General features: G+C 41.1%; 2 protein-coding genes across 2 annotated transcripts; both read right to left on the reverse strand.

Annotated features, from left to right (window-relative positions):
- Positions 1 to 6: 6 nt before the first annotated feature.
- Positions 7 to 6,695, reverse strand: ddx55 (DEAD (Asp-Glu-Ala-Asp) box polypeptide 55). Its single transcript, XM_036529303.1, has 14 exons — positions 6,541 to 6,695; positions 6,355 to 6,405; positions 6,149 to 6,235; positions 5,667 to 5,758; positions 5,521 to 5,583; positions 5,182 to 5,331; positions 4,165 to 4,354; positions 3,524 to 3,606; positions 3,252 to 3,383; positions 2,447 to 2,539; positions 2,202 to 2,316; positions 1,787 to 1,955; positions 1,390 to 1,682; positions 7 to 780 (listed from the first exon to the last, which is right to left on the reverse strand). The coding sequence occupies exons 1-14, from the start codon at positions 6,646 to 6,648 to the stop codon at positions 598 to 600; spliced, it is 1,809 nt and encodes a 602-aa protein (XP_036385196.1). The 5' UTR covers positions 6,649 to 6,695; the 3' UTR covers positions 7 to 597.
- An 845-nt stretch (positions 6,696 to 7,540) lies between these two features.
- tmed2 (transmembrane p24 trafficking protein 2) lies at positions 7,541 to 13,338 on the reverse strand. The gene is made up of 4 exons (XM_036529042.1): positions 13,015 to 13,338; positions 10,869 to 11,061; positions 9,255 to 9,362; positions 7,541 to 8,979 (listed from the first exon to the last, which is right to left on the reverse strand). Exons 1-4 carry the CDS (start codon positions 13,192 to 13,194, stop codon positions 8,855 to 8,857), a joined length of 606 nt encoding a protein of 201 aa, XP_036384935.1. The 5' UTR covers positions 13,195 to 13,338; the 3' UTR covers positions 7,541 to 8,854.
- Between the last annotated feature and the right edge of the window lie 1,614 nt (positions 13,339 to 14,952).

A 14,952-nucleotide genomic window follows, 5' to 3' on the forward strand; every position in this document is an offset into this window, starting at 1 on the left:
CACAGGATATTCAGAAGTGACTTTTAATTCATAAATATTGATGGCACTGGGAGGATACAGAGGGTTAGGTAGTACTTGTTGGGGCGTACTTCTGTGTGTTGGATGTAGGCAATTGCTTAAAAATTCATCAAAAAATAATAGCACCAAGTCAAAGAGATGTATGCCCATACTCTGCTGCCAAGCACAAAGGCTTGGTTGCCTTGATAGGATTGGTGTACACACAGTGGTCCTGGAGGAGAGGAGCATCTCAATAGTATTTCTGGGTAAATTCTAACTGCAGTTGGTGGATATAATACGTCGCGTTGGAGTAGGCATTCAGGGAGAGTCCTTTGGGCTGCAGCTGACCACACTGTTCTTCATTAGAACATCAGCATACAGGAACTCCACTGTTACTGTCCATTCCACCTGATGCCAAGAAACATGGCTGTGACTGGCTGTCAGAGGTGCCCACTAGACAGAATGGTGCAGATAAACTTTCAGTCACACCTGGAAGAGTGCGCACACTCTGGGACCAAGGCAACGGTTTACCACACAGAGCCATGTGGCATCTCAAGAGAACATGAAGGTCTGGTGGTTGGGTGGCCTTGTGGGTTTCCTTCATATTTCGTCATCCGTTCCTACGTCTTCCCCCTGTGGTTGCCCTGTTTTGTGCTGGGACTTCCCTCCCCCGGTCACTTGCTTCTCAAAGTCCTCTTCACTGATTTTTCCCTTCTTGAGTTTTTTCAGCAGCCGCGTGTCACTAAGTAGTTCTTGCATGTCCTCGTCTTCCATGTCTGACCCCTACAGCCACAAACAGAATTTATTTAAAAAGCAGAGTAACAATTAGCTTCTGCAAAGCAAACAAAACGGGGACCAAACAAAATTAAAACCGGCTGCTGTGACAAAATTACCATTTATTTTATACTGGTCAGTGCAGACTGCGGATGTTCAATGCTGGTAAAAGATTAAATTAAGTATTACTTAACATGGGGTAGGGGAGCACAGCTTATAGCATTGTCTGAAAGGATAATAACAAACACTGGAATACATTTTAAAACATTTCACTTCTGTCACCATCAAAAAGGTAAAACAACATCATAAACCTCAAACTTGGTGATGCTGTGAAAGTCTCGAAGACTATTCAACTGTAAAATTTTACCAGGTTAGAAATTATGTTAAAACACCTTATCACCTCTACCTAGTTACAACAAATAAAAACAAAGGGCAAAATTAATTAAAATCCATGTTATTTTTCTTAAAACATGCTGGCAAAAGTAAGTTATTTTAATAATCGGCATATACCGCTTCCCAATGTGTGAGTGGTTTTCAATTATCAGTGTAAATTTTTATCTTACTGTTAAAAATGAACAATTACAGCATGGTAAAGAGGGACAGAGGACAAAATCTCACCTCATCTAGCTTTCTTTTGGCAGCAATCTTCTTCCTCCTGTCTTTTTTGGACTTCTGCTTAGACCAGGCCATGTTCTTAATGAAGTTCTTCCTGCCAGGGGTTGGCCTCTCCTTCTCCTTCAGCTCTGCCAGCATCTTCTGTCTCTGTTTCTCTCTGTTTTTGTCCTTGTAACGGATGGAGTCTGTATCCACGGCCTCTTCAGTGAAGTCAGGGAATGTTTTGCCCCTTAACTCTGGCATCTTGGGCATCCGAAGCAGGGCAAAGCCATGGGCCAGGGCAGCAAAGTCCAAATCTGCTCAGTACAGGTCAAAATTGGTTAGAACCACAGAGAATGGCTAGTGGGGAAGCCTACTGTCCCATACCCCAGTAAGAGTCTATTTGCTTGGAGAGGCTCACCTTTGACCCGGAATATAAGGCTGCACTCATGCTTGGCGTAAGCCTGGACATAGGAGACGAAGGCTCGCACTCCCCTCTCGAACACTGCACGATCACCCAGGGCCATAGCTTTGAGCTTGGGCAACACGTCCACCACATCTTTCACTGGGGACATGCGCTGCAGTGGACACTAGGGGAAATACAGCATCAATATGCCTCATTTCAACAGAGGACAACACTTATTACTGACCAGAGGACATCAGGCACCACAGAAAAGAGACTCCACACTCCCTGTTAATACACAGCCAATCTGTTACCTCCTCTCAGCAATCTATAGCACGTATTTGTGTGACTGATTTGCTCACACAAAGTGTAGCCAATGTGTTTAAAAGTGAATTGGCTAAAATAAACGCTCGTTTCAACAGCTGAAACTTACTTTCTGATTGATGGACAGGAAGTTGACGTACGACTCCTCCATGGGCAGCAGGAAGACAAGGGCGCTGCCCTGGTTGCCAATGCGTGCGGTGCGTCCACACCGATGAACGAAAGCACTGAGGGGAAGGCGCATCGCATCAAAACTCATTCTCTGAGCATTCACAATGACAGTGCTGCGAGTGGGTGTGAACTACGTCAGTGCTGCTAGGTTTGGGTAAAACGTGGCATAGTTTGGGCTTGCCATACCTTGCGCTGCTGGGCGGGTCATACTGTAGCACCCAGTTGACTTCTGGGATGTCAATACCTCGAGCCATGACGTCGGTACACACCAAGATGCCACTATAACACAGAATGGAAAAAGGAGGTGTCAATAATGACACTGTGATCCACTTAGTCTGTTCAAAATAGATCTAATTGTCCTTTGAGAATGTTGTGATAATCCTAGCAGGTCGATTGCCACAAGGTGGCAGTATAGCACAGTGGTAAGGAGCAGTACTTGTAACCAAAAGGTGGGCTGTTCTACTGTTGTGCCCTTGGGCAAGGTACTTAACCCCGAATTTCCTCAGTAAATATCCAGCTTTATAAATATGTAACATGTAAAAACCTGTTAATTGTAAGTCACTCTGAATAAGAGCAGCTGTGAAATGCCAATAATGTAATGCAATTATGAAAACATACAGAAGCCCTAGGAAAAAGAGAATAACAAGAGTGGTTTTAGGTCTGAAAGAGGTAACAGATGCAGAAATGAGAGATGGCGTGTATGTCTTTTGCTCAGGAACTGACTGGACTGCTGAGGCTGCTGACATAGGGACACTTGTCCACTCTTCACAAAAAATTACACACTTACAACATAACTTTTTAATTGCTAATTTCATTAGAGTCAGGGGCTCTAGGATTCTTTAAGATTAACACAGTGACAGAATTGCAAACAAACTAAAATGAACTCAGTGACCTCTTCATAGATACTTTATGTACTTCTTCAATACCTAAAGGCAGTGATCTAAAGCACTCCCAACAAAACAGACTTGCCTGTGGAAATGAGACTCCTCACCTCTTTAACTTCCGAAACTCAGAGAAGATCTTATTTCGCTTTTGCTTCATCTTGCCATGGATGCAGTGGATGGTGACATTCTTTACTAGGGCCTCCAGGGCCCGGCCGTAGTACTCCACGCAGGCACAGGTACTGTTGAGACAGGAAACACATTAAGCATCCAGCCCTCAACCCTCCCATCCCATCCCATCACATCCCATTTCCTCCCCTTCCATCCAATCAGAGCTTGCTCTGTACGTCCTACTCCTGTTACCATGGAAATGTGCACGTGCCTGAAAAAGACCAGCTGCTTCTCGTGCTTGTGCTGTCTGAGGAACGCCACCAAGGTGTTGAACTTCTCCTCTGTTCGGCAAATCTGAGGATGGACGAGACAGAGTGCAGAGTGACAGAACAAATGGGCAGCTTTGCAGAGAAGACATGGCAATGTCAAAGACAGCCCCCTGTGTGACAGGTTTTTAAACATTCTTGAACTTCACACTCTAACAGGACAGAATCCCAAAACTCAAAAAGACCTCAGAGACATTAAAGATTTAGTATTTGTCACCAAAGAGACAACATGTGTTACATCCCTAAATGCATTATGGTTTTTACATTTATAAGATATGAATAAATGTTTCAGTCAAATCCTCATAAAATCTTATTGTCTTTTTACACATCAGCAATGCATCAAGGATTATGTTCTGGGGAACACAGAATGAGTTGGGTATCATCTGACCAGAAAGACACCGACAGCCTTTCTTCACAGTGGTCATTTCTACTATGGTTTTTTTCCCTGACCAAAGGGAAAACAGAACTCTACAGGCTTTCAAGCATATTAGCTTCAGCAATGCATTTGTTCTGTGGGTCTGAATTACAGTGCACTGCTAAAGGCTCTCTGGGGAAAGCAGAATGAAGAACAGGTCCAGGGTCTCACCATGTAGTAGTTGCTGAGCCTGGCGGGCGTCTTCTGCGCACTGCTGGCTGCCACGCCCTTCTCCTTCACGGTGATGCGAACCGGGTTGCGCAGGCCTGCCCTCACAAGCTTCTCCAGCTCCTGGGTCTGGGTGGCTGAGAACAGCCCAGTGCGCCTCTGCTTGGGCAGGTACCCCAGGATGGCATTCAGACTGAAACAGTGACAAAGGCAAAATTAGTGTTGTGAGGGACGTGGCTGTCCTGCAAATAAACAGTGAACTGGAAAAGTGTTTGGCCGGATATATTACACTTTTGCGAATCCAGTTTGTAAAGGTTTTATGTGTGGCATGTGCTGGATGTATCAGTTTAAGTGTACATTTATTCATTTGGCAGACGCTTTTATCCAAAGTGACTTACAAGTGAGGCAGAGTACAACACAAGAAAAAAGCCAACAATATCAGAAGCACCGCATGAGCACGTTTCAATAGTTGTCCAGACAAGGAACAAGCTAGCTGGTAGGGATACAAGTGCATTAAATCATAAAATTAACATATAAAATTAAAATCTTTTTCTTTTTAAAGAAAAACAAATCATCCATCCAAACTCTGCCTGCTCGTTTGACTTCTTTCATTCCAAACTCCCATTTGATATATTTAAGCATGATCATGAGGTAAAGAAAAATCAATTTCTTTATGGAACTCTTGGTGCCCTGGAAATATCAATTACACACCTGCTAACATGTGCAATGATGTTGAATGAATGCCCTGCAACTGTCTATCCCTCAAAAAAGTATATGTGCCGAGTAGTGTGTGACAGCCACCAACGTACAGTCTATCATTAATAGCAATCCATCAGTGCAGGTTGATACGCTGAAGATGGTTCCTGGCAAGACCAGGATACAGTAACATTTACAGTAAAATAAAATAACATTTACAGGGTAAACATTTAAGCAACACTGGAAAAAAATGTGAATGCATGTAATGTAATGTAAGGAAGCAAAGCCTGTAGACAGTGAATAGCCCTAATGCTTTCCTGGCACCTTGCTTCAAAGCCCATATCCAACAGCCGGTCAGCCTCATCCAGAACAAGGACATCCAGTGTCTTCATGCAGCTAGCCAGGTCCAACCCATCGGCCTTCCTCCGGAACATGTCCTCTAGACGGCCTGGTGTTCCAATCACAATATTTGCCCTGCCACAGAGATGGACACTCTATCAATTCCGCATAAAAGAACTAACTAAGCTGGGAATTGTGACCACATCACAATGAGGGGTGATTCTTGAGTGAATAAGCAACTATTAATCTGAAAATGTATTCAATGAAGGAGCTGTAGCATAAAGACCTCAGACTTCCATTTCTGGAGCGAGTGAGGACAATTACCCGAGAGATTTGAACTTCTCTACGTCCGCAATAGGGTTGCTCCCTCCTATCAAAAGTATCTGCCTGAAAGAGATAAAGATATATTATACGGGCGTGCACGCGTCTCAACCTGCCGTTGAAGACACAGCGGAGCTTGTTTCACCTACCTGAACTGAGGGAATCTCTGGATGAAACGCTCCATTACCTCGCTTATCTGAAGGGCTAGTTCACGTGTGGGAGTGACAATCAACGCTCCGACCTGCAGGAAAACAACTTTTCTGTAAATCACTTACTTACATGATTGCCTACTGCGCGTAAGTAAAAACGCAGTTACTGATGTGGAATAAGTAACGTTAGAATTCATTCTGAAGTCAGCATTATGAGTTAAGTGCACAGCATTGCCGCTCGTAGTTAACTCGAACAGTTTAACTTATGGCTGAGATCATAGTTGACCCACTACCCCTTCCCTTGAATTGTGTATAATTTGACAGAAGAGGAAGCAATACGTTTGTTTTACGGTCTTCCACCAGTCAAAACCATCATCATCATTGACACAAGTTTTCTAAAAATCGGATTAGCTAATCATGTATGGACAGCTTGTTATTTAGCCATTCCCGTGGTCAAAGAAATGCGTGCTCCGTGTTCGTACCTGCATTTTCTTCAGTTTCTCCTCGCGTTTAAGCAGAATCTCTAATATGGGAATTACAAATGCCAGCGTTTTCCCGCTGCCAGTTACCTGGAATTGAAGTTGTGCATATGTAAGAGACTGTAACCAGCCAGTTACAACACAGAATAGATGACCCAGCTTGCTATCGTTGCTTAACTCCACAGTTAGCTCACATACATACAACTCACCGCTTCGGCAGCCACATCTTTATTGTTCATAAATAGAGGAATGCAGGCCGACTGAAAATGAGAGAGAGAATTTTACTTTCGCTACAACCTTGCTAAAACAGTGGTTAAGACATTCATTTGTCTTCATCAGTTGCGACTTTGGACACCTATAACTAGCTAGCTACAAGTAATAACAGCGAACAATACCTGAACTGGTGTCATATACGTAAATCCCAATTCGTCGAGCGTCTGCAAAATACTGTCGTTAAGTTTCACAGGAAGACTTTCCCACTTTCCTTCGGTTATATTCTCCATTTTTGCAAGCTATTAACATCAGGAGTAGCAACAACTGTGCACGTTGTTCAGACTTCCTTTCCGACAGTGAATACACTCCGGGTGGAAACTGACATAACGCAGAAGGGATATTGGTCCAACAAAACAACTACTTGTCTAAATGACTAAATCGCTCGTATGATTTTACTTTTGTAACAAAGCTTTATGGAAGTTTAAAAAATCAAGGAAATTTTCAAAACAATGCTGACGGAAAGTAGAAGACGAGTTTTGAAAATTTCCTGTTCGTTTCATTTATGTGGACGTAAGCAGTGAATTTGTTAGGCGACATGAGATCACTTTGTATGTAAACATTTTACGCCTGTGGACGTGGAAGTTCCTGTTAAGATACACAAGAAATACACGGTCCTTGAAGAAGGTCTTAGTTCTACACACCACATGGGTGTGCTTGACTTGATTATCACCAGCACCCTTACCCACGGTTAAAGGTTTGTGTATGCTTAAACCTTAAGTGAACCCATCTGTCAAGAATATCGAACATTTCCCAACGTTTGGTAGACAGACAGTCAACGAAGAACGCTTTGATCAGTTTAAATACTTCTCAACCAATTGCTCTATTTTTTTCATTTCCACAGCTTTGTTAGATATGTTGCGAAGGTTATCCCAACTATTTTACAGAAGGCACACCTGGAGGTGTTCAGTGATGTCTTCATATCGTATTGTCAGGTTATGTTCATTGGAGCATTAAAAAGAATTTTTACGGTCTTATCGGCACATTTGCTTACAGACATATACACTGGCTGTAGTTCTTCATAATAATGCGTGACGTTCAATCGCAGATGGCTAATTCACATTTATATACATTTCTTTTATGTTGTGTAAGTGGATTTCTGAGAGTGAACCACATCAAGAAAAGTTTTTAAGAATGTTGTTTATTATTTACTAAACCTGGGTCATATTTGACAAACATCAGCATTTTTAATTGTACATCTTTACAGTTTCATCTGAGCTGTCCGGTGTCGCACAGAATTACTAAGACAGCGAAGCAGCCGCTGTCCCAGCCAATTTCATGTCTCTGGTAGCCCCCAATTCCCAAAAGTAACAATATTCCTCTTGATAATGAATATACACTCTGACCAGGAAATTAAATGTACAAAATAGTGTTGCCAACAAATAAAATGCTTTCTTCCCTCAATTTCAGTTAAACAAAAAAATACAAGCAACTATTTTACACCAATCACAACATTGTCTTGATCCACACCCGTACCCTGAAACTATAATTTATCCCAAGATTAATAAAAGGGAAATTAAAAGGTTTCCCACCCAACAAACAGAAACATTCTCAAATTCTCAAATGTGCCCTGGATGTGAACAAAGATGACACAGATGTCCTAGGACAACCCCATGAGAGCAGTAGACAGTGGAATTCACACTGTGGCTGTTTCCCTGAACATCTGGGCATCTTTCCAGAGTGGCCACCGGACACAAATATGTCAAACCAATGCAATGTTCAGGCCTATCTAATGGGCAGTGGGTGTCAATCGTACAATTCATCTGTGTTGTAATGTATTGTTATCAGCATGTATCAGAACGTACTCAGTACATTAAAATGAAGGAATTTTCATTTTGGACCATTTTAAACCAAGAAATTTGCCAAATGGAGGCCCTCTGACATTTAATTGACATGTAATTTACAGCAGTGAATACCCCACCTCCCCTTCCCCATCCCAATCCCATATTAAAGCCTCTTCACTGTGACTGACCAACTGATACCTGTCAATTACAAGCAGGGTCAAAGAAAGCCGACTTCATTGTTTCATGTTTGTCGTCACAGTTGTTCCAACTGCATTAAATTAACTTATAACCTTTCAAGATTAAAACCAAATAAATTACTAGTGTCCTCAACACTATAGAGGACTCAAGCTTGAAAACTCAAAAGCTAAGATAACCTTGACCTCAGTTCTAAGATTTTTTTTTTGTAGTCATTTAAAGGCAAAGGTTACAAAAAAATGTACAATGGTAACAGCTACATCAAGAAATAGACAAAACAAAATAAGAAAACGAAGAGGGCATTGAATACAGACAATGGGGAAAACGGAATATGTATTCAAAGGCTTTTCAGAAGTCTAGTGAAGTCACATTTCCAATCTTGAAGTAAATGGTGCGACTAACTGTTTCGGTACTGCAAATGGTGGAACGCTTTGGGGAAAAAAAAATGGAATGTGTCATCTTAGACCACTCTCCGCACTTCGAAAAACCTCTTCAGGTAGTAAATCTGTCCCAGAGTCATGGCAACAAGAACCAAAGCTTCAAAGAAAGACCAGAGCACCACCCTGCTGTTCGTGTTGTCGTTGACTGAAAGAAAAGGAAAACAGAGAGAAAGACTGAGACTGACATCCTGCATCTTAGCCAGATAAAATACCACTAAGCAGCCACAAAAAGTATTGCATAGTGCAACTGACTCTGAATTCAGCCCCACACTGAATCAAACTCTCATAATCACTGCTACATTTCCAGACAGTGTGCATCTTCACTGGAAGAGACCTGTTATTCCAAACTGCGTATTCTTGCCATGTGACAAGTTATTTTGGAGGCGGCTGCACCCATTCCCTAAGAAGAGAGGGCCTTACTCGCTCTGTGTATCCTTTCCCGGACCTCCATGTACTCCTGCTCGTGCTTGACCGCCGTCATGGCCACCGCCAGCTCATTGATCATCTCCTCCAGCTTGTTCTGGTGGGCTGTAGGGCAAAGAGAGACGGGGACGCCAGTGAGAATTTGAAGAGCAGTGTCATGTTCCCATGCTTCACTGCACATACACAAAGCACCTGGAATGTTAATGTCAAGCAAGGTGGTGTCAGGAAAACAAATCCGTAACGTGAACAATGAAATCCTCAGGCTCCTCCATATGGTGTATCCTCTCTCTTTTCACTCCATTCATGTTTTTCAGGTTTTGCTGAGTGTGATCCAAAAGCATTAGGCTAACACATGCATGTAACAAATGCTTGGTATTTACTAATTTTTTGAGAATTTCACACTTCAACTAAAAGTATCATGGGTTAACATTAGACCAATACAAGTTAACCCAGTGGGAAACTTAGATAATATCCATATTGTAACACTATAGATATAAACCTAAACAGAAATAAAATACACACACCTGTATCCAGAAAACATTCCAATATTTAACATGACAATAATGGCTTGTTTTTATATAACTCCTTATATAGCATCCAAGGAGCTCAAAGGGCTTTACAAAGGGGGCCAATTCACTTTATCCACCACCAATGTGTCATGCACTGCTGGAGGATACGAAAAAGCCATACTGTACCAGAACTTAGACTTTGAGTAGTATTATACCTCCCTATACACTCAGGCATTTGTTTTTCCACTGGTATTTGGAACAAACACATATTCATTTGCAGTGCCTGTTATATTAGTACCAAACAATACCCATCCATGTTATTTCCGCCTCATTTCCAGGCAATATTCATGTCCATACCAAAACACAACAGCAAAACCAAGCACTTTCACAAAACTGTTGTTGTAATTCTGCTGATAAAAATTTCTAACCACACTGATTAGATTAGACTAAAACGGGGTGCTGCTACTTTACAACAAGGACAAAAAGTTAAACGTAAGTGTGACCAGCTTTTCATGCAGCCTACAACCTACCATCCCAGCTGTCACCACCACCTAAGGGGGAGGGGTTAACAGAATCAGAGAGAACAGAATCAGAAGGGGAGGGGGAAACTACATCAAGTGAGACTGACAATCACAACCACTTGACCAGGTTTTCTTTGCGAGTTCAGGAGGGAAGAGTGGCTTTACATGCATTTATGTCCAGTAAAGCCTCGTACAAAGTTTTACACAGCGCTAGGCATGTGACACAGCTGGAGCGCCCTCTGTGTGGGAGGGTGCTCGAACCATTTATTTATGCAAGTAATATTATGCAACATGTAAAACAACAGTCAAAGCCTGATGCAATGAGATGCGATTGTGACTGATGGAGGGATGGAGAGCTAGACCACATATTTCTGCACAGTGCTCTGTGGAATTTCATCTCAAAGCCTGGCTGCACCAAATATGATTGAACTGACTGATTTTTTTTTTTTTTTTTTTTTTTTGGGGGGGGGGTGTCTTCATTATGCAGGTTGTTGGCTAAAAACAAATGATCTGATGATGGTGAAGACTGGGTCAAAAGGGAAGACAACTCTCCACCCACCCACACAAACTCTTCATCTCACCTTCAGTTTCCATGTCCTGACCCTTGGGGGCCTCGCCAATGTCGATGGTGAACATGACGATCTTGGGAGTCATGGTAGACATCTTATTGCTGAAGCAGAACTTGTAGGTTCCATCCATGTGTGCTGCCACTGAGTACTTCCCACTAGATTCTCTGTCTCCTTTATAAATCTGCTTCCCGTCAGGCCCTGTAATCTGCAAGTGGGAAAAAAGCTCTCAATGGCCAAGCAAACACATTCACCATATACCACCTACAACTTGTAATCACTCAGCTACTGTGCTGCCAGTAAAAAGCTAGATCTTTCAAATGAGTGCACTTTGGACTCTAATAAGGTATAGCTTCACTAAACTAGACAGCTGATAGAACTGGCCCATATTGAAGCTCCCTGTGGACGTTCCAATTCTTAACTGTATCCACAGCAAGAGTGGAAATAACTACCTCAGTACTCCAAATAGGACAACTTTTAAAAACAGTACTTTACTGCTTGGCTTTATGTACTTTATGCCAATTAAATAGGACAGCAAAGAATGCGGACTGTGGTTGTACTTTGAATTTAGAGGAATGACTAGTTTTATGTTAAAATATTTGGTTTAATTACTGTGAATTTAGTTAGTTATTATTGTGGATTGTGAAGTTAGTGGTTAAGTGCAGCTGTTACTGAGTGTGAGTAAGTGTAGTTAAGCTTAGTAACATGCATTTCATTAGCTGTCTGCTTGTTATACTAACAATATTGCAATTTAATTTTAACTCCCTCACCAAAAATTCAAAATGTATTACTGTAGCTCAATTAAGCACAACATATGCTTCAAATGCCCATCTGCTCTACAGCCCAATGTAGGTGCCAAGACTTGACATTCACAGAGTTGTTCAGCTTGTATGTGACTGTGTAGGGTAATTATAAAGCTTGAAAACAGCCCATAAATATCAAAATAAATCAAATAATTAAATAGTATGGCAATATCAGCATGTTCTACTAACTCCTAACACGCTAGCCTGCATAAGTATTTGATACACGCCCTTCTCTACAAACATGATCGATGCATCCTTGCATGCACACAGGTCTCTTTTGACATGACTTTCTGATTTGAAATTAAGAATAAATATTTCACATGCTCAGATTAACACCAAGCCACATTGTAATATTTGTATCAGAAATGCCATTTTGTTTACTTTCAGGCCAAGTTCAAAAAGATAGTCTTGGTGTAATAAAAGAGCATTTTTAGTGCACCGTTATGCAACTGGTTTGTTGGGAATTGTGGTCTAAGCATCAATATTACAAAAAACACACGTTGTACATGTGTTTATATACTTTTCTAATATGTCTTATATAGATTCACTTGCGGTAGATAACTTAAAACTGGGGTCACTTTTTAAGATGTAGAGTAATGAAATATGAGCGTTTCAAAGCAATACAACAAATACAATATAACGTTGAACGCACTAAAATATGGCATGGTCACGTCAAAACATCTCATGGGATGATCCGTGTTCTGCCTCTTTCGGAGTAGGAGGAGAACAATTCATCTTAATCGGAAAAAGCAGAAACAGATGTTCCAGTCAGCCAAGCTAGGTGGAGAGATTCAAACACTGCTGTCGTCTGAATTACAGCCGTTTGGTAAAGTATTCTTTACAGGCTGGAACCGTTGGCTAACCTACCAGCTACGCATCCTGGTTAACTAGTCTAGCTGCCTGGTTACATGAGTTTGGGAACAAGACTGAAGAACAAACTACCCGCAGCTGTTAACCTCTCGCAGCTAGCTAGCTTCCTGTCATTTAGCTAATGTTTTCCATTCAAATGCAACATAGCTAACCAGCTTGTTACACCCAGTCCGATATTCAACTTGTCACAGTTTTCTCCCTCAGAAAAAAAGAAACAATCGAAATAGCTAGACGGCTAAGAAACAGTGTTTACCCATATGAGGATAGCTGACTATGTCTACATAGGTCAAAGTAAAAAAAAATCTAAAGCACCGCCAGCCAACACTCATCTTGCTAGTGCTAAATTGGCTAACGTTAGCTAGCTAAGTGCTCAGCCATGCACGGCCTACTTCACCTGTCCACTACATAGTCGTGCCCATCATGTGCAGAACCGCTTCGGTAGCGTTATGCCTATGCTGGGCTGATGTGTCAGTATTGCAGGATCTCACCTCCACATCGATATCCAGGAAACCTCCTTCGGCAACTTCAAACATGAGGCCCATCTTAGTGCCTGAGTTGACCCGTTCGAAGAAGCACTCCTCGGCGTGAGCGTCTATGCTGACGAAGTAGCCAGAGGCTGTGGCGGAGAAGACAGCTAGAAGGACAATAAGCTCCGAAAGGGTAAACATCGTTGTCTTTATTTGTATATTGCCGGTTAATTAGCTGTTTCCTTGCCTTACGACCACTGACGGAAACCGGAGGGAGAAGAAGCACAGACACTCAGCGCCCAGGAAGCTCCGACCAGGCACCAACGTAAAGGAGGTGGAGTTTGTATTTTGTGCTGTGACTGAGTAAAGGAAACGGGTATCTTTCCTAATACTGCCACGTAAAGACAAACGAATAGCTGCGAGGGACAAAATACATGCTAGCTAGATACTCTGAATTTGCTCGAGCGATTGGGTCCCGAGCTAACGAACTTTGCAATCAGGGAAAAAAAACACAAGGTACCCTGGCGTGGATACGCCACACCTTTTCAATCTTCACTGAATATAATTCAGATGACTATCAAAGCAGAGACAAATTGCGAAAAAGCCAGAGAAAATAACATTTATTATAGAAAACAGTGCATTCGCAAAGATACGTGCATTTGGGTTTTTTTTTTTTTTGAATATGTAATTTTTTTTTCTGCACAAATTTAATAAAGGTTATCCAACAATTCATGTTATCTCCTTCATAATGCACTTGCAACTAAATGTCTAGCAAATTGTGCCAGTCTGATTAACTCCTCCTGGGATCACTGAGCAAGTAAACTTCAGGTTTTCTATAGTGGCATACCATGCAATTATTTATTATATGGATTTTCTATTTAATGCCTATATATGAATAGCAATAAACTAAGCTTTATTGCATCATTAAATACCATATTATAATTAATACCATTTATCTGAATTGTGTAATCACCTTAATGATAAACATATTTGTCCAGCTACTATACTGAAATGTTGAACGATGATCAGTTATGGAGCTAAACTGAAACAAAATGTGGTATTCAGTTCCATGCCATAACATCTCCTGCTAATACTTAATCCCACTATTTTATTTATTTTATTTTATTTTTTTGCTCTGTTCCTTCAAATCCCCGAAAACCCTGCAATCATATTGACAGAAAAACATAATTTACAAAAATGCGTTTCCCTTATCAATCAGTGTGCAGTGACACCCAGGTTCAAAATATTTACACTCCAAAACCAATGATTTATACTCAATACATAAAGTTATGTTGGAGCTTCAATTGCCCTTCCGTGTAATAGTGACAAGTAAAAAAATTCTATGGGAGGGACTACTTTCAGTTTTTTTAACATAAGCTTTATTGATCAAACATTACAACAAGAGGATACTTTGAAATATTTATAAAAAGAAAAAAAATGATCTTTTTACTTTGCCAGATGTTTCACTCTCATGAATAGTGAATATTTCGTTTGGTATATTGCACATGTCATAAGTATTGTACTGCTGTTATACTTTTGTCTGTTTATGTGTCTTTCCATCCCATAAATACAATAGTTTTTATTTGGGAGATAGGAATTGATGGCTCCAGTCGGACATCTTCAAATCCCCTGGCAGTACTTAAACATTTTTCAGGCACTGAACTGAACTGAAACTGGATAGGATACTTATTATGTGACGTTTCAGGCAGCTTTTTTGGGCCAGTTTACCTCTCCTTAAACCCTTAATATAATATAGGAAGTTTGATTACTTGCAGTAAAAGCTACCAATTAAGCACCAGACCTACTTCCCTCTCTCACATTTCATCACGTCTAAGAAAATTTAAGGAAGTGAAAGTAAAAAGTGAAGTTCTGCTTTATTTGTTGATTTATTCTTCCCACTAAAAGAAGAAGACCAGTTTTCCCCATACAGTTTAATATATTTAATTTGAGTATTCTAAA

Source organism: Megalops cyprinoides, chromosome 5 (assembly GCF_013368585.1).
Source record: "Megalops cyprinoides isolate fMegCyp1 chromosome 5, fMegCyp1.pri, whole genome shotgun sequence".
NCBI classification, from domain to species: domain Eukaryota; kingdom Metazoa; phylum Chordata; class Actinopteri; order Elopiformes; family Megalopidae; genus Megalops; species Megalops cyprinoides.

What these genes read in the sequence shown, in the direction of transcription:
- ddx55 (XM_036529303.1), bottom strand. Translation starts at nt 6,648, where the DNA reads ATGGAGAATATAACCGAAGGAAAGTGGGAAAGTCTTCCTGTGAAACTT. An exon ending in AGAAACTGAAGAAAATGCAG is followed by an intron (nt 5,759 to 6,148) that starts GTACGAACACGG and finishes GTTTTCCTGCAG; the next exon opens with GTCGGAGCGTTGATTGTCAC. An exon ending in TCCTGTCCATCAATCAGAAA is followed by an intron (nt 1,956 to 2,201) that starts GTAAGTTTCAGC and finishes TATTTCCCCTAG; the next exon opens with TGTCCACTGCAGCGCATGTC.
- tmed2 (XM_036529042.1), bottom strand. Translation starts at nt 13,194, where the DNA reads ATGTTTACCCTTTCGGAGCTTATTGTCCTTCTAGCTGTCTTCTCCGCC. An exon ending in TCCTGGATATCGATGTGGAG is followed by an intron (nt 11,062 to 13,014) that starts GTGAGATCCTGC and finishes TCCCACTTGCAG; the next exon opens with ATTACAGGGCCTGACGGGAA. An exon ending in GGAAAGGATACACAGAGCGA is followed by an intron (nt 8,980 to 9,254) that starts GTAAGGCCCTCT and finishes CTTTTCTTTCAG; the next exon opens with TCAACGACAACACGAACAGC.